At 37.9% G+C, this 27277-nt stretch overlaps 1 protein-coding gene across 2 annotated transcripts in view; it reads left to right on the forward strand.

Moving 5' to 3' along the window:
* The window catches only part of LOC145984493 (histone-lysine N-methyltransferase NSD2-like), a 514670-nt gene that overhangs the window by 423395 nt on the left and 63998 nt on the right, over positions 1-27277 (forward strand). For both annotated transcript variants that reach the window (XM_083118148.1, XM_083118150.1), the window contains exon 11: positions 13281-13432. In XM_083118148.1, coding sequence (XP_082974274.1) covers positions 13281-13432 — 152 coding nt within the window. The remainder of the gene's footprint in view (positions 1-13280; positions 13433-27277) is intronic.

The raw sequence follows: 27277 nt of genomic DNA on the forward strand, positions 1-27277 counted from the left end.
CAGGGAAAACTGTAACAAATTTTATTGCTTTTCTGAAAGGGTTCTTAACAACATATTAATTTTGCACGCCTTTATAACCCGGATTTGGCCGCCATCTTGGAAAAATGGCGCCCAAAATAGTTGTTTTTTTTTGCAAATATCTCACTTGGAAAGCATTGTATAGCAAAAGAGGTTATGAGAAAAATTAATCTACATAAAATTCTCTACAAAAAGGTTCTGTGCATTTTTCTTCTAGGATGCGCCTTTTGGGTGCTAGATGAGCGAGAAATTTTACTTTTTTTTCCTCACTCCACTTTGCAAGAGAGAAAGACAAAGAAACATTTTTGCACTGTAACTTGCATAGGTACTAAAATACCTATTCTAAATGTTCTAAGGACTTTCTTGAAAACGTATTTTCAAGTGGTAATATATGTATATTAATTACTCGTAAACAATAATTTTATAGTATTTAATACAAAACAAATGAATATAATGTCTGTATTTCTTGCTACTGTTATAAACCAAACCATCCCTTGTCTTTTACCAGCAAGAATTCTTGTAATACGTATGAAAAATATCATCACAGTTGTCGTGAGCTTTCAGATCGAAGCAGACCATAATCTACCCAGGGATTTCAAACTGATGTGATGATGATATGTCCCCCTTTAGTCTATAGTAAAACATTCCCCGTGCAAGCGCGAACAACAGACGTGCTACGATGCACGGTATTGAGAACATGGCGCAGTTGGAGCGACACGTGCAGCTTGCTTCGAAAAGTTGCATTTATCTCTTAAGATTAGCTTCCGTCTCTTCTATACTCTGTCCCGGGAATCTATGGAGCCAGCGAATGAAAACAAGTCTCTGCGCACGTAGTAACTCGAGAGGGCTCGACGAATGAAGACGTGAGAGGAAACGGGATTGCGTGGCGTGGGAAAATAACTGAAAGGACTAGCCGTTTACAGGAGCGTGTACTGCTTCGCTCCACCCACTCACTTTCTTCCCTTCTCTACTGTAATACACGACCTTGCTCCAGAGATTCCCAGGACAGAGGATAGAACAGTGTCAGATTTTGAACACATGAATATATTGCAATGTTCACAGATCATTCAACAATTTAGCCCAAGTTTCCTACAGCTACAAGGCACCTTATGAAACTTTTAAGGCTTTTGCAGAATATAATGCGAAGAAGCTCAGACTGTGCAGTTTCTTGTCTGTTGTGATACTTTCAGAGAGTGCTACACAGAGATCATAAATATAAGACTTCTTGGTTTTCCACATCCTTATTACCTCATCAGCTATAATGGGTACGTGGCAAATTTGTACTTAAAGTTTTCTCTGAATTGATCTTGATTTTTTAGTAAAATATTATTTAAATTAAAACTGGATACAACGCATCTCTGATTTTTATTTCAGAAGTGATCGCTTCAGTGAATCTCTCTTATTTTGTTCAAACTTGACATTTGCCAAATGCTCAACATTGAAGACATTCCAACATCATGAGCATTGGAAGGATTGGTTTTCTTATTCCCTATTACTCTTGTAACTATTGGCTTTATACAATCAAAAGCAGGGATCCCCGATGGCGTAGTGGTAATGTTGTCGCCTTGTAATCAAGGGGTCCCCGGTTCGATACCCAGTGGAGGCACATAGTTATTCGAATCCCACTTGAAAACTGTAGGCCCAGTCCCGATTAGCCATATTGTGTATAAAGTGGACTTAAAACTCAAATGCAATCAAAACAATCAATCAAAAGCAGGGAATGGTGGCGAAGATGAGAATCACTGACAAAAGAACTGAGAGTCTTGTTTATCTCTTTATGTACGAGACTTTCGTGCATCGACATGCAGCTCATATATTTTATCTGTGAACTGGTAACTAACTAACTAACTCTCTAGCCTTCTTAAACCCGAAGGTTTATGGCCACAGCAACACAATCCTTCTATCTGTTTCTATCCTGGGCAAGATCAATCTTTCCTATCCTTGCCGATTTCCTTTAGGTCCATCGCAACGTTATCCCTCCATCTTCCTCTTGGCCTTCCTACAGGCCTCTTACCATCAGGTTTCCCAAACAGTTTCCCAATTGCCTATCTGTGAACTAGTAGACATGCCAAAAATCCACTTAGTTAAAACTGAGTTGATCACTCCTCTGCCATCTCCACAACTCTTATTGGAGCGCATCACAGACGGCTCCGTCGTCATATCTGACAAGATCCCAGACCAAACCTTTTCTGATCATGTTATTGTGGTTTGAATTGTTGTTTTAAGTTTACTTTATGCACAGACAGACAATCGGGACTGGACTTACAGTTTATAGTGGGCTCCAAACCACTGAGAAATGTGCCTCCACCGGGCATTGAATCCAGGAACCCTTAATTACAAGGGCGTTTTAATGTGAAATAACCTTTTTGGACCAAGTCAATATGTTCCTTTGAAGTTATCTTCTATTTTTGACAAAATATGTTATCTCCTGTACTCAGGGACGCTAAACTATATCCTGTAAGTACTGCATGCAGTGATAAAAGCAATTGAACCAATAACGTTCTATGAGAAAGAACAAGTGTAAAAAAATCTAGTTTTATAGAAGAGAATTACCAAAACTTCATGTAAAACATGTTTCCATGAGCTCCGCACTTCCAAATTGGGGCTGAAAAAGGACTTAAAAATTTCTCGCTCATCTAGCACCCAAACGGTGCATCCTAGAAGAAAAATGCACAGAACCTTTTTCTAGAGAATTGTATGTAGATTCATTTTTGTTATAACGTCTTCTGCTGTAAAATGCTTTCCAAGTTAGATATTTGGAAAAAAAATCTTATTTTGGGGGCCAATTTCGAAGATGGCGGCCAAATCTGGGGTGGTACAGGCGTGCAAAATTAATATATTGTTAAGAACCATTTTATGAAGATAATAAAATTTGTTCCACTTTCCCTGCTTTTTTTTCCTTATTGGACCCCCTTGTTGACTGGCCTATCATGGTAGCAGAGAATCTGACAGAACGACATTCCTGATTTTAAATTTAGTTCAATTCACGTTCGTTACTTAACGTGTTTGATACCTTTACATTACAAATTTTCTAAGTTTTATTAAGAGATATTCATATCCTGGAGGCTATCCTTCCTTGTCTGTCAGTAGCGTATTAAAAATTTTGTCGTTTTACAATAGAAAAAAATGTTAGTGGCATCGGCATGTGATTCATGGCTGTAAGCACACAGGATAAAAGTGGTATATTTTGAGGGCTCGTACTGTCAAAATGAGACCTCAACGAACAAAATGTTATCAAAAAAATTTCGTTCACATTGATGTCGTTTACATGCTGTGGAAGGATGTCGGTGTTTCACAACGACAAACTGTGTTAGTGTATATCCATATACGTATATAAATATAAATGTGTTTGCTATTATATCTTTACCAATGCTCTAAGTTGGGTATTCGGGGAGTTGTATTCCTCCTCAATAGAATATTTTATGCAAAGATACCCCCAAGGCTAGAACAACTTCTCTCACTTAACAATTTCCAGTACGAGCGCTGATCTTTACACATGGTTTCGAACAAATATGAATATTTCAGTTAGTATGTTATAGTTGCGTATTTGGAGAACACAATGCAGCTTAACTCTCCTATAACATTTCTCTCTCACCTTTCGTGTAGCAGTCGTGTAGGTGCTCCTCTACCAGCTCACCAAGGCCGATGACACCCCCCTGAAAATAAACAACTGTTATTTTTTATTTTTTACGTTTGAATATCGCGGAAACTATTCGTTTTCTGATTTTGAAATTTAGAATACTGAAACACCTCCTGAACACGAACATGATGCATTATATATATATTCTCGATTGACCCTTGATAATCTTCATTAGATAAGATGTCCTCGTTGGCACGCCGATCCTTCTTTCAGGTAAATAACGGAATCAATTACAGATACAGAGATAAAATTCTATGAACTTAAAATAGTATCACTTTCTACAATTTTATACAATATATCGATCTGCTCGTCTGTCTATCTGAAATGAGAGTTATATATTGATATTTCCGATTGATAAAGGCCTGTGGAGTATCGCGTTTACCTTGTAAATGCTGCTGAAACTTGTTTAGCTTCTACTGTCACAGTAGGGCATAATTTTTAGAATTACTAAAAATATATGCTGTTGGCTTCCTAATTTGTCAGCAGAATCGTAAGAACAATTAAATCCTAAACACGAAAGCGATATAGAACACAAAGGAATGGAAGTGTACAGTGTACGAGCTACAGAGGCTTAACTACAAACGTAGAGACCCCTGCCAATGTTTCAAGATAGATCCCCAATTGATTTGTACAATTTACCTCCCATGCGTCTTGTTCGCAAATTGAAAGATCGTTGAATTTTCTACACTATAATTTACGTGTAAAAGAGATTTCATTTTTCCGGAAAACTGGATGAAGGAAAGTGATTTTGCTCTGTAAGATATTAGAACTCATGCGCTATGTATTTAATTGAATGGTTAAAAATGGTTTATTGGAAGGAAGGGAGGGAAGAAAGAAACATAAATAGCGAGAGAAAAGCGTGTTGGCTCACTTCATATCACGACCTCTGACTCTTGTCATTCCATCCACCCTGCAGTGACGCCCCTAATGAGCTACGAATCAAGCGTTGAAACCACTGGTAAGTTATGAATGTTTTTGTCCTCTTTGGTGTGTCATTCAATTGAATAATTCATATGCGTTTGAGTGAAAAGCAAAGAAAAACAAAGAAGAGTATAAAAGGGAAAATGATTTTAAAAATCATGGTACAGATTACAAAAAGAAGTAAAACTGGAAAATTCTCATTCTTCGTGTTTTCGTCGACATGACCAAAAGGCAAACGTGAAAGGGCATGGACTCAGTGGAAACTTTCTTCCCAGAACCGAGGGGGAGTTATAGTAAACACATGTCCACGGTGCACCCTGGGAGGTCTTTGTCCCCTGCGTGGAAAGGAGGTGGGGGCGGTAGAGAAGTACTATGAGTCCGAGGACTTCACCCCGTCTCGCCCTGGACCCTTGGCGGGATTTCGTGACCTTGAGGAGAGTGGAGTGTGAAATCCGAGATGTGTTACTTACGCCTACAGACCGTTAATATAGGGACATTTGTGTGAGTGTGTATATCACTACCGGCACCAGACCTACGTTCCGAGCCACGCCTGGGAAAAGGACCACAGACTGAGAAAGCATTGGGATGCTTGAATATATTGTCGAGACGATCCGAGGACGTCCTCGCATCTACGGTCGGCAAAAAATGTCCTCGGACTGCTGATGTGTTAACACATGGAAGTCCTCGTTTACACGGGTAAACCAACGCACACACACACACACACACACACACACACACACAGAGAGAGAGAGAGAGAGAGAGAGAGAGAGAGAGAGAGAGAGAGAGAGAGAGAGCTGGTTGGAAATATCATGCAACACTGTAAGTCGCCATGCATCTGACAATTAAGAACTCATTGCTGTGACCGAAATGAAAGTAACAGATATCCGATTCCCTTGAGTTAAACATCAGAGAGATGCTGGTAAAAAGCAATGGTAGAGCACAAATAACAGAAATGTAAAGTTTAGACTACATGCAACATGGGTTGAATATAAATTGTTAAAACAATATATCTTAGTAACTTAAATGTAATAGGTTTTTTTAAGACATAGTAAATAATTTATTTTCTAGCCTAACTTCGTGTCTTCTAACGATGCTCTAATTGTTACTCATTTTAATCATATCAACACATCAATGACTTTTTGGCAAGCAGCATGGGGATTTTAAAATTTATTATGACACACTAGTGCCATTGTATTGGTATCATCCAATTCAAGTAATATCACTATCAGAAGGTATCTTCTGGCTGATTCTTTTCCGGGTTTTTGACCATTTGTGGGATTTGCAAAAATGGTGCGCACACTTTCACAGAGTCTAATTATCCTGAACGTTGTGCAAAATTTGAAATTACCATGATTTCGTACCACTATTATGTGAATGTTACTGTATTCTGTGATTACATAACAGATATTTATATTCAAATGTAATTTTTGAATATTTTAAAACAAAATTCTGATATTTTGATGTTTATACGGTAATTGGAATAAAATGTGCACCCACTAACAGGTATGTATCCAGAAATTATTTTCGTGGGGTTAAACAACATATTTTTATAGGGGTATAGACAGAAACCTCACCCATGTATATTTATGGCCAGTGGTAGTATTTGGGTGCTAAAATGTGGGCATTAAGAGGCCCTAGTGTTAGTGTGGGTGCAAGAAATGGGGTGCAACTGAAGCCCACCAAATTGTTCATATATATTCATGCCAAAGCACTCACAAGTGTTCAAAATTGTCTCTGTGACTGCCTGAGCAGTCATGTCATATATCGGCATTAAACAAAAGAAACCTTCTTGAACACAGCTGGATCATGAAAGAAATTAATGCACAGAGAAAGCTATTTCTTTCCCAACACGTCTAAAGTTTCATCTCCCAATATTATGATAAAATGCTGACTCATTTATCTCAGACATTTTTCTTAAATCAGGTCACCAAAAGTTTTTATCATTTCGTATTGGAGACTGAACTAAGAGGTTCAGTTCCTGCAGGTTATGATATGATCTTTTAGTGTGTGGTCCCCTGTCTTGACACCTAACCTTAACAATGCCCTAATTTTCCTAATTGTGACTTGGATCTTTAAGACTTAAGAATATTTCAGATCAAAGGGACACATGATACATGTTGTTCGGAATGGACCAATCATCAGCAACATTTCACACTGCAATGACAAAAATTGGCACACATGCCTGCGCATTCGAATTGTGAAATCCTCAAGCGACATGTATCGCTTGTCGCTGCAGTGTGAAATAAATCTCCCTTAGTTGGTCACTGTGTCATCAACATCTTGAAATGGCAGCTCGTGTTGACCATAGAAGAAAAAAATTTCTCCTCAACCAGTGGAAATCTCAGTTTTCTTCTTTTCCTTTAATCCGTGCTTGTTCATTCAACAGGCATCATCTTATGGTTTGGCATACACAGGATTTGCACTAAGTAGACATTTTAGCAAAAAGTGCAGGCTCGACCATGACCCGAACCAGGGTCTCTGGCATACTGTGCAATTGCTACAATAAAAGCAAAAAAATCAGGTGAAGCCAGGGGTGGATCAGTTGGCAGGGAAATTGCATAGTATGCCAGAAACCCCCTGGTCTGGGTCCTGGTCAAGCATGCATTTTCAACTAAAATTTCTACATATGCAATATATTCTTGCTTTCTCTTCTTGAAATTCATAAAATGTTCAGCCTTAATGGTCAACCCTTTGTGGTAGTTAGTATTTGACTTATTGTTGAACCCACTTGGCTTAAAAATTCCTTTTTGTCTCATGAAAGTATCGGACTGCACACAAGGAATTTGGTCTAAACACAAATAAATCATCTAATTGACAGTATAAACTGTCACATTTACCCCTGAAGTCTCATTAACTGATTCTGTTGAACACATAGACCTGGAAATTCAAACTGCATATTTATATTCTCATTATATTCGAGATTGTTCTACTGATAAAACGTTTCGATAATATTGCCAGTAGTTCGACTCCACCTCCTATTCAAGAACATTCCCTCTCTATTTTCCCAGAGAATAACTAATCCTGCTCGTGGTGTGCCTATGTTGTGCAGCTTCCAAATGCTGAGGCTCAGCTGGACCTTTGGCTGCCGCCAGGGCAGATTTTTTTCAATTGCTCCTCTCCTTTTGAAAAACCGCTGTGATATTCCAAAATCTGAAGAAAAAAAAATATATATCAGCTTAGAATTCCTTCTAGAGAATTGACGTGAATTTTCATGTGGTTTGCTTTTGCTATTATCTATATATTTTCAATAGTTTCACAATTAAGTAAGTCTATTAAACTATTGATAATATCTAGACAACCACAAAAACAAACCACGTGGAAATTCGCATCAGTTGTCTCGAAGAAATTCTAAGCTGATGTGATTTTTCAGATTTTGGAATATGACGGCAGTTTTTTGAAAGGAGAGGAAAATTTTAAAAAATCTGCCCTGGCAGTAGCCAAAGGCCCCACCAAGCATTCTACGACAACTACACCAAAAGCGCAAGAAAACTATCTTAACATTTGAGGTGGGTTGCCCCCTAAAGCAGTTTTTTAACCGAAACAAAAAAAAAAGACACACATTTCTTCCTTTAAGCCCCTGTATACACCTGCCAAGTTTCATGGAAATCGGAGGGGAAGACTTACACCTCCCTTGTAAGTGTAATAATTACAAATCGCACACGCACGCGCACACACACACACACACACACACACACACACACACACACATATATATATATATATATATATATATATATATATATATATATATAATGTATTAGCATGTAACAATATGTTGTAAGCACATTCTTACTTTCCAAAGAAGTGCTCATGTGGGATGGTAAAACGGATCCGGATCCGAAAATTCTGGATCCGGATCCAAAAGTTCTGGATCCATATCCGAAAGTTCTGGATCCATATCTGAAAGTTCTGGATCCAAATTTGAAGCCGAAAGTTCCGGATCCAAATCTGGATTTCAGATCCGCCATTATCCGGATCTGGTCATCCCTACTTCAAAGTACTCTTTTCAGTGTAGCAGATTAGTGTTCCTTGATAGTGCAGCTATAAAAGCACAGATTGTGATTTTGTTGTTTCTTTGTTACTTATGTATTGTTATCATTATTATTATTCTATGTGGTTACTTTAAGTTTAATGTGTCTTTAAAGTGATGTTGGACAATGTAGTTTGTGATTATAACTTTTCATCAGTGCACCGAACTATTGTATGGTTTGAAAAATAATAGTGATTATTTCCTTCCTCTGTCAGTGCAAAATTATAACAAGGAACTCAACAGTTTCAAATTAGTGAAATAATACAGATGAACTATTGTCCAAATCCTGGCCGACAGTCGACCCGGGTTATAGCAAGAGAAATGTTGTACTTACACTTTGTAAGAACATGATAGTAAATCAAGGGCACAATGGTCCCAATACTTACAAAAAAACTGTCAATAAAGCATTGCCATTTTCATTGGTAATACCAAATGTTTACTACGACAATTGTGGCTAAAAAAAAAAAAATAGTATGTCCGCTGTTTGCTTCTCTCAAAGCACGAAGACGATTCAGGGTAGGCAATGGAGGAGTTGCTGCGCCGTCTTTGCTTTCTTGAGATAGTTTTTGTGGATGCTCGCCACTAAAGTGGTCATAGCAATCATCGTACCCTTTCTTCCAATTGTCAGTTACCCAACGTTCTGTTCAATGCAGTTTCTTTGCGACCCATTTGCAGTTGATGAATTCTGCTCCACCTTCAATTGCTTCTCAAAACGCATTGGCTCTTATCCCATCGACAACTCGCTGCTCCTCACTGTCACACAATAGATTCGCCATCTTGTAATTTATTCCTGAAACACAGAAAAAAAGCCTACTTTAACACACCACACTTCAAATGACTCCATGTTGACACAGTTTTCCTGCAGACCCCTAGCAAAAGGTTATTTCCCACCCGTATGGAGCAGTGTATCGATAGTGCAGGGGAGTACTTTGAAGGGGATAATGTTCGTATTGTACAAAATTACCTATAGAAGATTTTGTAGCAACAGTCCGGTTTTTTTCTAGCCACACCTCGTATATCGTTGATTATTATTACCATACACTCTAAGTACTTTTTATAATTTTTTTAAAAAGCAATATTAACTCTCATCAATTTGGATCGAAAAATACCCAAATTGTTGTCATAATCCAACAGACAGTATTTGGTGAAATGAGGAATGTGATGGCTTGGCTCGGAAGTTAATGAAGAATCATCTTTTTTCTGAGCCTTCAAAACAATGCTAAACCTGATATCAGTTCGTTTCCCTTCCATTATCTTTATTGTGCATTTGTCGGCTTTTTTTGTATTTTAGATAATTTTGCAGTATCTTTGCCTTTTTTGTGGCATTTTTCTTAATTTTTAAAACTTGTAAATTTTCTTTCAGTCCTATGTCACTTTGTAACACATGAAACATAGACATTTGGCAATGTTCAGTTCAGAGGCCATCACTGATTGATACTATACAGGATTTCTGCATGTACTGGACTCCACTAATTTTGCCAATTGAGCAGTTCTTACAATGTGTGGCTGTCCTTGCCTGAGCCTGTCATTCACTGTTCCAGTGTCAATGAGACACTGGATTGTTGCTATACATGAACCACTTGGAGATTCAAAACTTCTGGAGAACCTTGAAAATTTCATCAACTGACTTTCCTATCTTACAGCCACATGGTTTTTGTAATCTTTCAATTCCACCATCTAAATTTTCTATCACTTTTATAGCTCAACTAGCAATGACATGTTAATTCTCTCTGGGAGAAGTTTTTGCTTTGAACGCCATGTGAGGAACCACCAGGTGGTCCCTTACAAAGTTGTGACAGTATTGATGAAAATGCCAGGTATATGTTGTGTTTGAATTTTTTTTTGTGCTGTACTACAGTGTAAAAACTCCCACAAAAACATTAGTACTTAATTATGTGTACAAAGATGTCACTTTACTTGTAGTTAGTTTTGTTACTGACTGATACTGATAAACTACTGCACAAAATTCATTAACTGGCCTACTGCAATTACAGGGGGTAAGGTACACTCCATACCCCCTGTACGCCTTCATGGTGTGGTACAAAGCACAAGGGAGCACATTACTTTCTTTTCTTTACTGATAGTGAATATTCTACTGATCTGATATAAAATTGCAAATATTCCTTGAATGTTCCATGAATGGTTCATTCGCCTCCTTAATTAATGAATGTAACTAGGTGAATTGGGTTTGCCTTTGAAAAGTAACTGCCTATTTAGACATTTACTTTACAAAACCATCCCTTAAATTATACGTTTTTATTCATAAAAATATTAATAATAATAAATTATAAGACTGTTACAGACTGTTGATAAATATATCAGATTGACAATGTTAATGATAAAGCAGATATGCCATAGGCCATTGTAAAATATATTATAAATAGTAATGTACTGAGCATTTTGTACTCTGAAAAAAAAATGTGAAGAGTCTGGAAAACTCAGGGAATGTGCAGTTAGAGTTCACATGGTAACCCTGCTAGAGAACATTTGGAAGTGACATAAAAGATGTCATTCTGATAGAGATGATACATTTGACCTAAATTTTGTTATAAAAAAATAATAGGTACCTGGCTTTCATAACAGTCTGGAAAACTTTGAAATTGTGGGAAGTTGGGAATTTACTTTTCTCTGGAAAAGTCATGGAAATGTCAGGAACATTTCTTGTGATTCTGAAAAAATTAAAATTTTTATAGTAGTGCACTAACGATAGGTTTTTGAACAAAGAAAGAAAAGAGAATCAAGAAATTTTGAATTTGTTGCGCACAACTTATAATGTAGGAAAAGGGTAACTTTTTGAAGTATGTTTATCCAGAGGTCTAGTGCAATAAGCGGCTATTAGAATTTACTACTTCCTTCTTTTGGGGGAGGGGTGTTCGGTAGATAGTTATTAGAATGAAGACATATATTAATCAATTGCACCATAATTATGTACTATTTATGCTAAAATTGAGATGACTTTTCATAAAAAATAATTCCTTGTTCATCATTAGTCAATACTTACTTCCCTCCCCCTACCCAACAGCCAATTACTGTTGAGATTCCCTTCTCATTTTTACTTTTGCATGTGAAATGAAAATTCCAAAACTTGGTTAAGGGAGATTCTTAGTGTGAGTGTTTAGCTTAAATATTGTATATTGTGATATCTTTCAGACATATTCATGTACAATAATTGCCCTAATGATTTGGCGGGGAAAACCTGGAAAAATCAAGGAATGGCATTTTTACGAAATTGTAGGCACCCCATATAAAGACGTGTCTGAGTGGGGGGGGGGAGGGTTGATTTACACCCTCATCTGCCAAATCTGCGGCAACTTCTACTTGGGCGAAACCTTGACCCCCTTGAATCTAAGAATCAATAATCACCGTTCCTCCACCCAAAACTCCGATTTCACAGTTGCCATCCATACCAACAGCCATAACACCACCTTCAATAACTGTTTCCGTGTTGCCATAATCCATCTTTTACCCCCCACTCAGACACGTCTTTCCGCAGGTGATGGGAAAGGGCATGCACGCCACTATACCCCCCGGACTTAACCTAGCCAACCAATAACCTATTCCCTTCTTCTCCGAAACCACCCACCCTATGGTGGTGAAAGTACCTTATATATTTTTTCCTATCGTCTTTCTCTGGCAACATTGTACCAATGCTACAGTTAGTATTCTGTGCTCCTACTCTTCGTCAATCTGTGAACTGCTTTCTTCTCTGTTGAAAATGTGACCAAGGCCACGAAATATCAAACTTTTTCCTTTAATGTGGTAAGTGTTTACTGTCTCCTTCTTTATTTGTGTTTATCCGCCCTTCTGGCACCTTTTCTCATCCTGTGTGTATATATATATATACGTTGATATATATATATAAATCAAAGAAGGTAAATGGAAACACTCACCGGACAGTAGAAAAATTCAAAATTTTCCCTAATTTCATAGCACACCGATAATGCTATGAAATTAGCAAAAATTTTGAATTTTTCTACTGTCCGGTGAGTGTTTCCTTTTACCTTCTTTGATTTTTACTTAGCCCTTTTGGCCCTCCTTGCTTTTATCCTATATATATATAAATTATATGTATGTGTATGTACATATCTATTGAGACAGCTTCGAAGCATATTTCCATTGTTGTATCTGTATGGTATGAGCCCTACAGGTATTTTGATTGCTTTCTATGGGCTTTCTGGATGGTGTTGAGATAATGATGTTGCCTTGTAATAAAAAGTCCCAGGTTCCATCCCCACTAGAGGCTCATTGCACAATGGTTAGAATCAAACTTTAAACTGTAGATCCAATATTAATTACATATCCAATCATAAAATAAACAAGCATCACAAAACTGTATGAATTTCAAAGAGCATCCTCTCCCTGATTTATGAACATTTTTTATTAACAACAAAGCTCTACCAAATATTTATATTTATTTCATAGTCTAATTTTTATCTTCTGTTTTTTTCCCTTAAAATACATAAATGTAAGGGTAGCAAGGTCATTTTTATATTGTGTAATGTACAACATGTTGTGAGCATGAAGGATCACAGTACACCACAATGTTTAATATTTCTCTTATTTGCTAGAAATAAAATAAGAGCTGGTTTGTTTGAATTTATGTATTTCTTGTACATCAAATAAAGCTTCGGTTTTTAATTACATAATGTAACAAAATATTTCTATTAATAGGAAATCCCGAGTTGAATGCAGTCCTTGTGTTTGCAAACTCAAAAACTGTGAGAACCAGCGTTTCCAGACATGTGCTTACTCATGTGTAACTCGCTGCTGGGTTCAACGAGAACAACGTTGGGCATTCTTTTCCAGGGCAGAAATTCATAAAGGTATCTCTTTGCTTTAGTATACCAACATGAAATTTATACTGATACAGGATGGCTCAAAGGAATGCATGTTTTTGGAATAAGTGTAACGTTGTTGATTTTCAAAATACAAATGTTTTATTAACACCAAAACCATCAGTAAGATATGCAGTTTGGATAGGTATACAGTGAAGATTTAAGTGTGGAAGATGATGTCAGAAAGATGACATCCTTCTTGCTGTACACATATCCAGAGCCTCTCCTCAAAGCCCCACATTGTCCTTGCCAAAATGATGTTGTGTTGATGAGTGATGAGGCAATGCTGAGGCTCCAAATGTGTGTACAGCAAGAAGGATGTCATCTTTCCGACATCATCTTCCACACTTAAATCTTCACTGTATACCTATCCAAACTGCATATCTTACTGATGGTTTTGGTGTTAATAAAACGTTTGTTTCTTGAAAATCAACGACGTTACACTTATTCCAAAAACATGCATTATTTTTGCACCAACCTGTACAAATTAGTATTTTTATTACAAATAATAACAGGACAAATCATGTCCAGGTTTTTGACATTTTCTCATAATCATAATGGTCTTGAAAGAGGCAAAAGTAGCAAATTCACACTCTAGCATTTCAAAACCCAAATGCTCATTGCTTCAGCACAGTGCTCAAAATGCAGTTGGGCAAGGGTGGATTTAGGGAGTGGGCCCATGGAACCTGTCCCTACTCCCCCTTGAGTATTCATTAACAAAAAATATAATGATACATACTAGCAAAATATAGTACTTTCATTTGCAGACATACTTGTACTGGGTTGAAGATTCAAATTGACCAAACAACCTCCTTCCCCTACTCCTTTTCTGTTTTCGGTATTGTTTCTCTTCCACTTCCACCTGCACTGCATTTGTGCCAAAGTAACACAAACTTGGAAGTTTTTGTTAACATTGCTGCTTGAGCTATTGGTCGATAGAACTCTGGGTTAATTATTTTATGGTTCGACAAGGATATCCACATGTTTCTCAAATAGTAGGAAATAGTATTCATGACAGCTACAAGAAGAAACAAGCTGAACACACACTACATCCCTCCAATGTCTTTCAACATTTGCTTTATGCAGTGTCAAGCTGAGATAACGTAAATCTCCTTTGTTTCTTGTACAGCAAACAAAGATTGTATTTATAATTAAATAATATAATGATATACTTCTATTTGATGGAATCATTGAATTGAATCAAGGAACTGAATGCAATATCAAATCGAACTGGTAGTTATTGACATCAAAACCTTAAAACCTTAAAGCAGATGATGAAAGACCTAACTTTCTCCATTTTTTGTTAACAAATTTTGGAATAAGAGCCAGGTACAAATACTATAGTATAGTATAGTATAGTATATTGCATACATTTTCCAAATTGTTCCATTGAATTTGGTGCAAAAACTAAGGTTGTATCTCTAACCTGTGAGAAGCGAAAGGCATTTAGCCTTTAACTGGACAGCAGGTAGCTATGTTTACCACCACAGGTTTTCCATGCAAAGTTACCTCCACATGGTAGCTGTTACTGCATCATTTCATCAAATATACCCAAGATATTTCAGAGTTCTGTCTTTTTTGTTCATTTGTATACATATGGAAGTATGATGCATTCAAATTGCAATTACAGTGAAATTTAGGTCATATGTTTTATGGGGGACAAAAGATACAGAAAAAAAATGTTTCACTGAGAAAAATGTATTTTCGAAAGATATTTAAAGTTGGTAAAATTAGGTACACAATGAAAGAAAAGAAGTACTAATACATGCACCAAAGTTTGCCATGTTGCACTATTGTGTTCTAAATCATTAATGTAAATTCAAGAAATCATGTGAAATAGTCAGTGGAGGTGCCGAGAGTTATAGAGGGGGTGGGTGGAGGGAGAGCATGTTGCTGAACAAAATTAATGCTAGCCCAAGACCTTTCATACTGACACTGGTTACTTCAACTTCCCTTCCCTCCATTGGTGCCAGTCTGTCTGGAAGGAGGCTGCCACTGGTGCAAGTTAACACTGCTTCAAATAACTGCTTCAAAGCAATTGCTTGCAGATATCTGCTGCATCCAGAAATGACTCACCCAACATAAAACAGTTTCACTTTGCCAATTACAAAATACAAACAATTCACAAATTGTTCTTGTCCTACCTTCTGATAAACAAAAATGCAACTCTTATATTGTGGCTAAGAGACAAATAGTCCTCTTGAACACTCGAAGCCAGTGACATGTACAGGATCTTTGAAAGGGTGTTACATATACTTTTTTCTTAGTAATCAACACTCATTTTGCCATTTTTCTTGCTTTTGACATTCTTTTTTTTAGAAATACTGGGCCAAAGGAGGGGTTATGACCCCCACCATCCCATTCTTCCTTGGACATGCCACTTCTCAGAGAAGTGCAGAAAGGAAATGTACACACAATATTTAGTATGATTGTTGCTTTTCTTCAGAACCATTCACATGCTAAAAAAAAAGTCACTCTGTGTTCTATAATTCGTTTATCTGTGATATCGTTTCCACAAAAAATGGACTGCAAATTCTTTGTCTTCAGCAAGTGTATTATTTTTAAATATCATGATAATAAAACACAGCAGAACTTTTCCCCACCTGCAAGCAGCTGCTAACCTCCCTCCCTTTTTTCAGCTTGTTTGGAATGCTTGTGACTGGCTGGGAAGTATGGCGCAGTGACTTGTCCGACAGCTTGAATGGTTACTGATCTGCTCAGGCAGATATGACTCGCCCAATGCAATGCAAAGAACAAAAGCAGGATTATTTAGCACAGATCAATCTGATTCAAGGTTGAATACCCCTCCACTGCCCTCCAATACAAGTGGCATAAATAGAATTTCCAAGTCAAGTGTTTGGTGAAGTGGTTATAGCTAATAAGAAAACCTGTATGGGGAATGGGTGGAACATGTCATCATCATGGAAATCTTGAGCACCAAGTTCACCATTCTTTTGAGTTAGCATAGTTAAAAACATGTACAGTAGAGCATCGATTATCCGAAACAATTCGGGACTGGGGGTGTTCGGATAACTGATTTTTCGGATGAGCGATCATTTATGAAAAAAGTTGTACCAGTGTCATAGGAGCAATATAAAGCAAAGAAACAGTGATATTAAACAAAAAACTGTATATCTTTTGTTCACACATTTTACAAATGCGTACCTTATATAAAGTAGTACAGTAAAGTAGGCCTACAGTTTAGGAAAATAAGTCCAAAATTGTCGGAACTACATTTGAATTTGCCGACTGGAACGCTTTCGGTTAACCGATGTTTCGGTTGATTGGTATTCGGATAATCGATCCTCTACTGTAACTGAAATCTTTTTCTTCTTGGGACTGAAATCATTGAATGTATAACTGAAATACAAGAGTATGCAAACTTTGGCAAGGACCCCCCCCCCCCCAAAGAAAAAAAAAGAAATAATGAGAAAAATGTACTATTGCAAAATGTATAACTTCAATTTCACTGTATTAACTGTTAACGCAATTTGAAAATGTCTGATTTGATTTGATTGATTGATTGATTTGGTGTTTTAAGTCCACTTTATGCACATTAAGGCTAATCGGGACTGGACCTACAGCTTAAAGTGGGATCCAAACCACATTGTGCCTCCAACGGGTATTGAACCCGGAACCCCTTGATTACAAGGTGAGGATGCTACCATTGCACCGTTGGGAGGCCCTTGAAAATGTCTGTGATAGTGATAGATCTAATAAAATAGGGTATAACTATTCAACCGCTATTGTTTTCTGACATATTTCTCTTTTACATGTAATAATCAAAACAAAAAGAATACTCTCACAATGTTTGACAGTTAGTTGTCTGACAGGAAATCCCCAATTTTCAAAATTTTCCAAAATTTATGAATTTCAAAAATGCTACATATTTTTTTTCTTTCTTCAGAATTGGGAATGGGCATTATATTATATATACTCAAAAGAGTAGTCTTTTGTCACACTTCCTTGCAAATTTCAATCCAGCATCCATGGGGCTGATGCTGGAAACAAAATTTCAGATACTTTTCCTTAAGCTGGCAACGCTGCCACTCTTTTTACATTCTTATTATCCCCCCCCCCCCCCAAGAAGTATCAGACTATTTTCAACACACCTTGCATTATTGTAGGAATGTACTATTCGCAACACCTTGTTTGTCTGCCCTGTAAAAATTCGAAGTCCTGAATTCATAAATTTGGCAACATAGCACTTCATAGCCAATTGACAGTAGCAAACCTTGCAACAGTATTTCTTTCTAAAGAAAAATGCTCTTGCGATTTTTTTACATTCTTTCACATTCCATGAAGCTAGAAACCCTAAACCAGTAATACACTGCTCGCCATTAAAATTGCAACACCCAGAAGGAAATGAGATAGAAACACAAACTTGGCAAATATGCAGTTCATAATAAGATAAGAAAATGATTACAGTTAGAGCTGGGTGGTGTGACATGTGACACGTAGAACATGGTTGCATAACCCCAAGGAGCTAGTAGCGTGTACAGCCTTCACGGGCGGCAATAACTGCTGCAACACGGCGAGGCATGGGCAGAATGAGTCTATCGATGTCTGCTTGCGGTATGGCGTCCCAAGCGGCTTCCACACGGTGCCAGAGGTCTTCAACATTATGTGCCGGAAACCTGAGTTGGGCCAGCAGACGACCCACCATGGACCAGACATGTTCAATTGGCGACATATCCGGCGAACGTGCTGGCCAAGGAAGCAGGGGCATGTGGTTAGCTTCCATAAATGTGAGGACATTCCTTGCAACATGGGGCCGCGCGTTATCCTGTTGAAAAGTGGCATTATGCAGTGCATGGATTAATGGGACAGCAACAGGGGTGAGAACCTGTGTGATGTACCGTTGGCTGTTCAATGTCCCTTGAATGGTTACGAGACGCGAACGAACACCTATGGCGATGGCACCCCATACCATGATACCCAATGAAGGCCCTGTGTGATGATGCATGATGCAGGCGTCATGAAGCCTGGTGCCGCCACACACATGTACATCCATCATGATGTTGTATACAGAAGCGGGATTCATCAGAGCACACTACAGCATTCCACTCCGCCATCCATGCACGAAGGTCTTGGCACCATCTCAGACGCAAATGCCTATGCTCTAGCGTCAGAGGAATCCGCAACAGTGGGCGCCGGGAAAAAATTCCCCGGTTCGCCAAACGACAAAGCACGGTTTGTGGGGACACTGGACGTTGTAAAACATCCCTTACTTCACGTTGTAAAACATCCCTTACTTCATGCGCAATCCTCGTTGACGTGGCCGTTCTGTCTGTAAGGGCCATGCGTATCAGACGTCTGTCCTCTCGTTCCGTCGTCCGACGCGGACGTTGTGAACCTCTACGTCACTCTACAGTGCCTTCCTGGACCCACTGGTTCCATACACGGATCACTGTGGATGCATTCCATCCTACATGGGCACCGATCTCACGGTAGGATAATCCGCATTCACGATATGCAACAATTCGGCCGCGATCGAACTGGGAAACCTGCTGGAATCGCTGCCGTATTCGACGACGTGGCATTGCTGACCGATTTTAACACAACACACTACACTCACGACCATGCACTTTCCCTGCTCTTCTGCACCTATCTGATCTGCTACAGGTACCACTTACCAGATGGCGTGGCAGGCGCACATGACGCATGACGGCCTTGAACACCTAATCATTTCCTTCTGCACCTCTCCTCTACACACTGTGCATATTTCGTCCGATTCCGATTACTCCTTCTGGGTGTTGCATTTTTAATGGCGAGCAGTTTACAATGCACAATTAAACAAAATACGTAAGTACAAATACGAATGTTCAAGAATATCTATGATTCTTCTTTTCTGAAATTGAAAATTGTAACATTTATGTGCATTTTGAAACACTGAACAGGTTTACCTCCATCTGGCCATAGTTGATGTCACATTTGAACACAAGGGGGCAAATTTCTAAAGATTTTAGGCAAAATTTCAGTGAAAATATATTACACAATACTGGATGATTCTGAAAATTGCATCCATTCCTTAATCTCTGGCGAAAAATTGTTCAGAACTCCAGCACAAGGTTGTCTCCACTGAAATCAACATGTTTTCAAAGTTTTCATTAGTTATCTCATGGAGCAATTAGTTAGAAGGTTGCCCTGTTATACCTTTTTGTCAAGAATGAAACAACATAGGTTCAAATCCCACCATCTCCGATTTATCTTTTTTCCTTGTTATTGGGTTGGTGCATAAGTTTGTAGCATTTTATAATGCTACAAATTTTTATTACATATGTTAACAGAAATACTAACACAAGTACCCAGGTGGTAAGATGAAATTTTTTTATTGTAGTCTAACAATAGACAGTCACAACACTCAGTCAGTAATGTATTCGCCTCCATTGTCAATGACAGAGCCATATCAAGGTTTGTGGAGACCCCTGGGCAAAATGTTTTGTGGGGGCCCCCCATTTTTTTTTATTTTTTACTAGGAGTTTTATTAGCTCAATATGTTAACCACCAATTTTCTGCAGTTGAAATGGTAGACCTGTTTTTAGAATCAGTAGTCCTTCACAGTCGAACATATCGCAGATAGGTTTGCAGGGAGAATAACGCAGTAAAATAAAGTTACAGGACGAAAATTGTAGAGCTATTGCAACAGTAAAATCCTGTGTCTAAATGTCTACAGTATATTATGAAGAGTGAACACCATAACTACAATATATAGTAAATACTAAACAACCGCCGTGCGTGCACACAATGGACAAAACAGTCACGGTCCCATTGCGGCTGTTTGTCGTTCGTGTGCTTCAAACTTACTCTTCCATTCGAGCCCTTGTTCTCATATCTACTGAGCGATAGGTACATGTAAAATTGTAATACTGATCTCTCTCTCTTTCCTAGAACTTCCCCATAAAACACTTTAAAATAGTCACAACATCTCTTACGTAACTACTAGAGCAAGAGGTATCAACGTTTACACAAAATTTCCATGCAACATTTCAACTATACCCTGAAGCTAAGTGAATTTCAAGTAAAATGTTCACACGTCACCACTGACAATCCATGACAATTCAACAGCAAGGGAACTAAAACACAATAACAAAAATATTTAATTGATAGAGTAGAAGTGTGTTTCATTATTGTTAGGAACTGGAACAGCATTGCCAACTCTCTACGATTATTTGTTATTTCCGTTATTCAACGTCACTGTTCTTCCTATTGAAGTTAATCGCGATGATGAGAATGAAAAGACGATAAAGCGCTGCTTAAAGTTAGGTGTCCCATAGTTCACTGATGCACTGAGAGAGAGCTCTAGTATCTCCACAATTTTTTTTCCCTAGAAAAACTCACAGTTCTAATAGGATGTTATTAACGAAAGAAAGTTATGTACTTCATAGGATTATTTATTATCTTAATCGTATCTGAGAATTGATTGTTTGAATAAGTTTGCCTTATTTCCATGTCACAGCCAAATCAATCCATGGTACAACCTATACTGAGCTTCAGATATCTACAAACAGATCAACTGAGATCTGTGCTACAATTGGATCCAGAAGAGTGTAGACATACGACAATATTGAAGTTCTTTTTTTTATTTTTAAAATACAACTTCTTATGTAATTCTTTACAAGCATAGCCAGCTGGCTAAACAATTTTTTTGGTGGAGACCCTTCACAGCTTCCTTTTTGTGGGGGCCCCAGGGCAATTGCCCCAGTTGCCCATAGGTTAATCCGGCCCTGGTCAATGACCATCTGCCAATATTGGGGAGGAGTTTGATGCCTCGCCTGTAGAACTGTTGTGTTTTCAGTATACAGCATTAGCCACGTATACATCACAAATTGTTTTTGAGTTGAAGAAATCAGTTACCCAAGTTTCCAGAGCAGTTTCATTAGGAAGGACTTCCTACTGCTGCACGTGATCCTCATTTAAACTCGGAAGAGCAGAATATGCTGGAAATGTTCAACTTGTCTACTTGAAACTCCACCTTGTTTTTTCTGCAAAATAGACAAAATATGCTCAGAATTAGAATGCACTGTGTTTTTATGAACACAAAACTACAAACTAAGCAATAACAATGGACAACGAACACTTTGCAACACAGTGTTGCCAGCCCATAACAAAATACCTCAAACTTATGCACCGACCCAATAATTACCGAGTATGAGGTGTTGTCATAATGTAATATAAAAGCTTATATTAAATCAATAAATATTTATGCATTCATCACCATTAGTTTCTGCACAGCTTGCTTGATTTTTCAATGGTGCAGTCTCATCCCAAGTTGAATGATATTCAGTGATTGACAAGACCTTTTTTTTTTCATTCAGCTGTCGTAAGTTGGTTTAGCACACATTAAGAATGTATATGTCATAAATATCTGTTCTTAAATAGGATGCTGTAATCACGTGGTTCCAGGTTCGATACCTGATGTAGGCACATTTCATAGTGGTTTAGATTCCAGTTAAAACTGTAGGTTCCCTCCCCCTTTATTTATCTGTGCATAAAGTGTACTTTAAGGGGGAAAGGGACAATTTCCTATTTATCTGTGCATAAAGTGTACTTTAAGGGGGAAAGGGACAATTTCCTCTAGGTCTTTCTCACTGTGACAGCTGCCGATCACTGTAGCCAACTTGCTCTTTTGGAGCCAGATCTGACTCTTTCATGCACTCGTTTGGCTGTGAACTGTGGAACCCACCCTCTGCCCCACTATGATGCCACCACTGGCTCCGGCCCGTAAAGACCAACCTTTACCATGAGTGTACATTTTGCACGTGATGTGATATTCATATATAGGCTGTGTCACCCACCCCTTCTTTCCTCCCTAGCTATTTTTAAATATAGCGCTGTGGCTAAGGTGAAGATGACAATATTATTATCCGGGAATCTTTATTTTCTATTTCATATGAAAAATCATTGGATTATTGAGATGGGTGATGCTGCCAAATCTAGGTGGTGAAAACTAAGAACAAATTGCCATCACTTTAAAGCTAAAGGTAATAGCAATGCCCACACCCCTCTGACACCTAAAATTACCCTAGGAGGCATTTTATGCAGCCTTCGTTAACCTCGTTCCTTGAAAGTCATCTTTAGCTCTATTAATAGTGAAATGTAGCTCTTTTATGCACATCAGGTTTGGCAACACTGCCAGGATGGCAGTATGAGGCAAGGAGAAATGCATTAGGCATATGGGACCATTATTTTATTAGTTTTCTCGGGAATATCAAACATCCAATAGGTTAGAAATGTGCATGGATGGAAAAGGACTTGTTGAACTATGTCATAGTAGATGGAAAAGTCGAAACTACCATTTGATTAGCCGTAGCTTGAAGTTGAAGTTGATTTCCCATGAGGAATACATGGGATTCTGTAAATACTTATTAATCATATTTTTCAAACATCCTGTCTAGCAAAAAAAAAAGTAAAGTAAAGTGTTCCCCTGTGCATAGCACCACGCCATGAAGGCGTATAGGGGGTGTAGGGGTAACGCCCCACACTTTCTTGATCCGGTCGTGAGTGGGGGTGATGTGATCAGCATCACGCCCCTGACCGCCTTTACCCCCCAGGGTTTCCCCCAGGTACCCATGTTATTCGACGCTGGGTAGGCGCCGGGGCCGCTTCCACCGTTAGAAAAGTTCCCGGATTTGAACCGGCCGGGGATCGAACCCGGGACCTTGAGTCTAGCTTACTAATCAACTTGAAAAACAGTTTCCACTTGCAACATGGAGAGAAATTCATACTCTCTCGCATACTAAACCCTTTTTTAAATAGCAGTGGCCAATCTGACGATATTGAAATAAATGCACAACTAGTGCATAATTGTCCCTCCTTGCCTTAAACAGCAATACAAGCAGGATTTTTTTTTTTTTGGGGCTCTTCACTGTGGACTTAAAATATGCTTCAAATTTTCCATGATACAACCACAAATTTTATGTTGTAGTCAACGTTTGAAACTACCCACCTCAGAATTTACTTCACATGCTTCTGCTTATCCACACTGCATCTTGCTTACTACAATTAAAATGTCTTCCGGAAATGCTGAATGTAAATTGGATGAATATCAAGGGAAATGTACCAGAAATGTAGATACACATTCTCATTTAATTTCTGAAAAAAGTTTCTGCAAGGAAGGAGATTTGATCCCAAGACCTTCCATTCTGCAAGCAAACACGATCCCCCTACACCACACTGTTACATTATTTTGTCCACTCTCTTTCAAGGTATGAAGACATACACATTTATGTAGTAGTGTATTGTAGTTGGAAGTGGAGAATCTTAAGTCTAAGATTTTTACTCAAGCCTTTAGGATAGCTGAGGAATGCTTGTAGGATTAAACATTGTAGCCATTGAATAAATTGGACAGAAGACAGCAACTTCCACAAATTTTCCTTGCTGAAGAATAGTATCGTCACATATCTCCACTGTATAATTCAGAAAAATAAGGTTCATACTGTATTTCGAAATAACTTGAAGACCAATGCCATTTTCCAACAGGAAAATAAGGGCCTCTCTGATGATGGTAATGTTGTCACCTTGTAATCAAGGGGTCCCAGATTCGATTCCCGATGGAAGCACATGGTGGTTCAGATCCCACTTTAAACTGCAAGTCCAGTCTCGATTATCGTTACTTTGCATAAAGTTGACCAAAAACACCAACTCAATCGATCAATCAAAACCAACTGGAAAATGGGGTTTTCATAGTTTGTAGTTCGTTAACATGCACTTATAAGATTTGCCATTGTTTTAATTTCACACATAAAAAAAGAGTAAAGTTCTCCCCTGTGCTTTCCACCATGCCATGAAGGCGTATAGAGGGTGTAAGGTTAGGGCCGCACACTTTCTTGATTTTGCACTTATAAGATTTTCCATTGTTTTAATTTCACACATAATTTATATTTCAGAAGTTGAATATCCCTGTCCTCTCTCTCTTTCTACATTCTGTGGAAAAAGGTTGAAGTTCCTTGGCAACCAGGGTCTGGATCAGATTTTTTTTTTTTCCAGATCCTACTTTCAACAAAGAAGTAAAAACTTCATAATTAATGAATTGCATTTACACACTATTTACAATATGTAACAAAACACCAATAGAAATGTTCATCATCCTTCCCTTTCAGAGATTTGCGATTTTTGCTGAATAAGTTTCCAGAAAATGTCCACGAGGAAATTATAGATATGACATCACGTGTGTACTGGGGTTCTTCAAACTGGAAGCTTATTTTTATTCTACATGCTTGTTCCTGACAAGGGTTGCCATATGTTCAATTCTCCATTCAAGGAGACATCTGGACACAAACCTGTAGATATCAACCTTTCAACGAGATTTGCAAATATTTGACATCTAGCTGGGCTTAAACAGCCACATGTAAGCTGTGAGTCCAATAAAATGTATTGTTGTTGATATTTAACATGTAGGCTGAGACAAAATCCTATATTCACACTTCAATTTGAATACGTTTTTACCATTTCTCATATCTTTGGTTCACTTCCCCCTTCCTCTGAGATGACTGCTGATCTTTTGGCTGGTTGGCTATGATGTTCGGTCTACTGGACGCATTTCAGGGTTCGTTTTACCCCTAATCATGTGGTTAGTAGTTTGTCAATTTTCACAAAATTTGTGTGTTCCTTGCAACCGTGCCATGTGCTGTTTCGCCGCAGGAAATGATGTCACAGATACGATCAAATGTTGCTTTGGGTTGCCAGCATCCAGGCAGCAAAATAGTCTTTTTTTGAACGGCTGTAGTGTCGAATCGACGTACCAACGAGAAAAATGTTACTGAGAAAAGTTGTTTGTTTTGATGTCCTCTATACATATCTGTGGTCCGTGAGCGCCATTAAAATGACACCCTGTATATTGTAATCAAAATATATAAAATTTCAGCAATATTAATTTTGTAATTATGTGTATTTTGTTTGTTATTGAAGAAATAAACAAAAATTCGATAAACAAAAAAAACTATTACACATTTTACCTTACGAAAAGTAATTAAAAGTACAAATTAAAAATTTGTGTATTTAAAATGTAAAAATAAAAATAATTTATGAATCCAAAAATGGTAGATAATGTAATATAATAAATAATGGTAAATTGCGGCATAGTCTATATATAGATTGTTTTGATTAACTTCATTTTGCGGAGAGTCTAAATATTTATTATTTATGATGAATTTATTTTGCTGTGGCGTCTATATGTAGACAATCTTTTTTTTATCGAACTTCTCTTCAAGGATGCCGCGGTAAAGGGGTTTATCTTGAAGGAAACATGATTTACAGTCAAAAATTTTGGAAAACTGCATCCCAATAATATAACATAATATTGGCATATTTTAGACAGGAGGAATCTAAGTTGAGCTCACCTAAATGTCCTTGAATTGTTTAATTTGTGGGTGTAATCACTTGATTTAAAACTTCCAATTTGCCACGTACTGTTCTTATATAATGAATGAGGTATGTGTGCAAACACGTATCTGAACAAAATAAAAATATACAAGAAATTAGCACTCAGATTGAAATGGTAAATATACCTCTGTACTGTGGCTTGTCTGCCAAGAAAAAGTAAACTTTCCTTACACCTCCAGTTTTGGCACCAAACATAGCCGCTACTGCCTCTGTAAACAAAGCTGATGCTGTTCTCATGATTGTATGGAATATTGTATCTGAAGGATTGGGTGCAGGTTTAGAAATATATAATGACATCTTTGACGCAGACTTAATCATTTTCCTGTTGGTTTATACAGTTCTTGCGGGCGTCCCTGATTTGTAGAGGTAACGTCGTCACTATGTAATCAAGGTGTCCCAATTTTGGTACTCAGTGGAGGTACATGGCACATTGGTTCAAAACCAACTTTAAACTGTAGGCCCAGTCCTGATTAGCCTTTCTGTGCATAAAGTGAACATAAAGCAACAACTCAAACAAAGCTCACACATGTATAGTCACTGTCGATGCACTGAGTAACAAGCATACAGCAATTTATGGTCGCTGTAGAAAAGAGGTTCCTCAATTTCCCTCCTCTTCAATGCTGCTATGCGTGGCTCTGCTCCAGAGTTAGCTGGGACAGGGTATAGTAAAAATTTTCACCACTTGCAGGAAATTTTATGACTTCGACTGTAAGGAAATGATTACAGGAATGACTTGCATTGTAATTATTAATGCAATATGGTGTCCCATTTTATGTTCGAGCACCAGGAAAAATTTAAGAAAAGAAAATGTTTGAAGAACTAGATATCTATCTTATCTAGGACATGAGCTTACGAATCTGAGGCTCATCTGACATGGGCACAAGCCGCTGTGTGGAAACCAACTATTCGAAATTTCTCATTAAGATCTTTATCTGGCAGCCTCCAAATTTCAAGGTCTCTTCTCTCTAATTACTTTCATTTGAATGCAATGCACTTCATCGGATAGTGTCTGTATACTTTTTCATATTGCTCACAGAATACAAGTAAAGTTCTGTGCATATTTTAATTTAGAATTTTGACATCTTTAGAAGACATGTTATTGTTTCCAAACCTAAATAATCATCATGCTCTAGCATCCATCAATTGCCCCTCCCCCTATTATAAAGTGATAGTAAAGTCAACATTCGAGATGCTGCCATGAGCAAGAACGGCTGAGGTATGTGACTTCTGGGTGAGATGTTTTTCTTTTTCTTACGTATCAGAAGGACAAGTGGATAGACTAACCTGTAGATGTAAATCTGGCAATGGGTTTTGCATATATTTGACATACAATGATGAAATCTAATAAATCACTTCCTTTTGAACATGTTGTTTTGCCACCATTTTTTGCATAATTTTTTTATTTTATATTGGGTTACTAGACATGTTCCTCGCTTCATTTTACAGCAC

This window comes from Lepisma saccharinum, chromosome 2, assembly GCF_977018435.1.
Source record: "Lepisma saccharinum chromosome 2, izLepSacc3.1, whole genome shotgun sequence".
Classification (NCBI taxonomy): Eukaryota; Metazoa; Arthropoda; class Insecta; order Zygentoma; family Lepismatidae; genus Lepisma; species Lepisma saccharinum.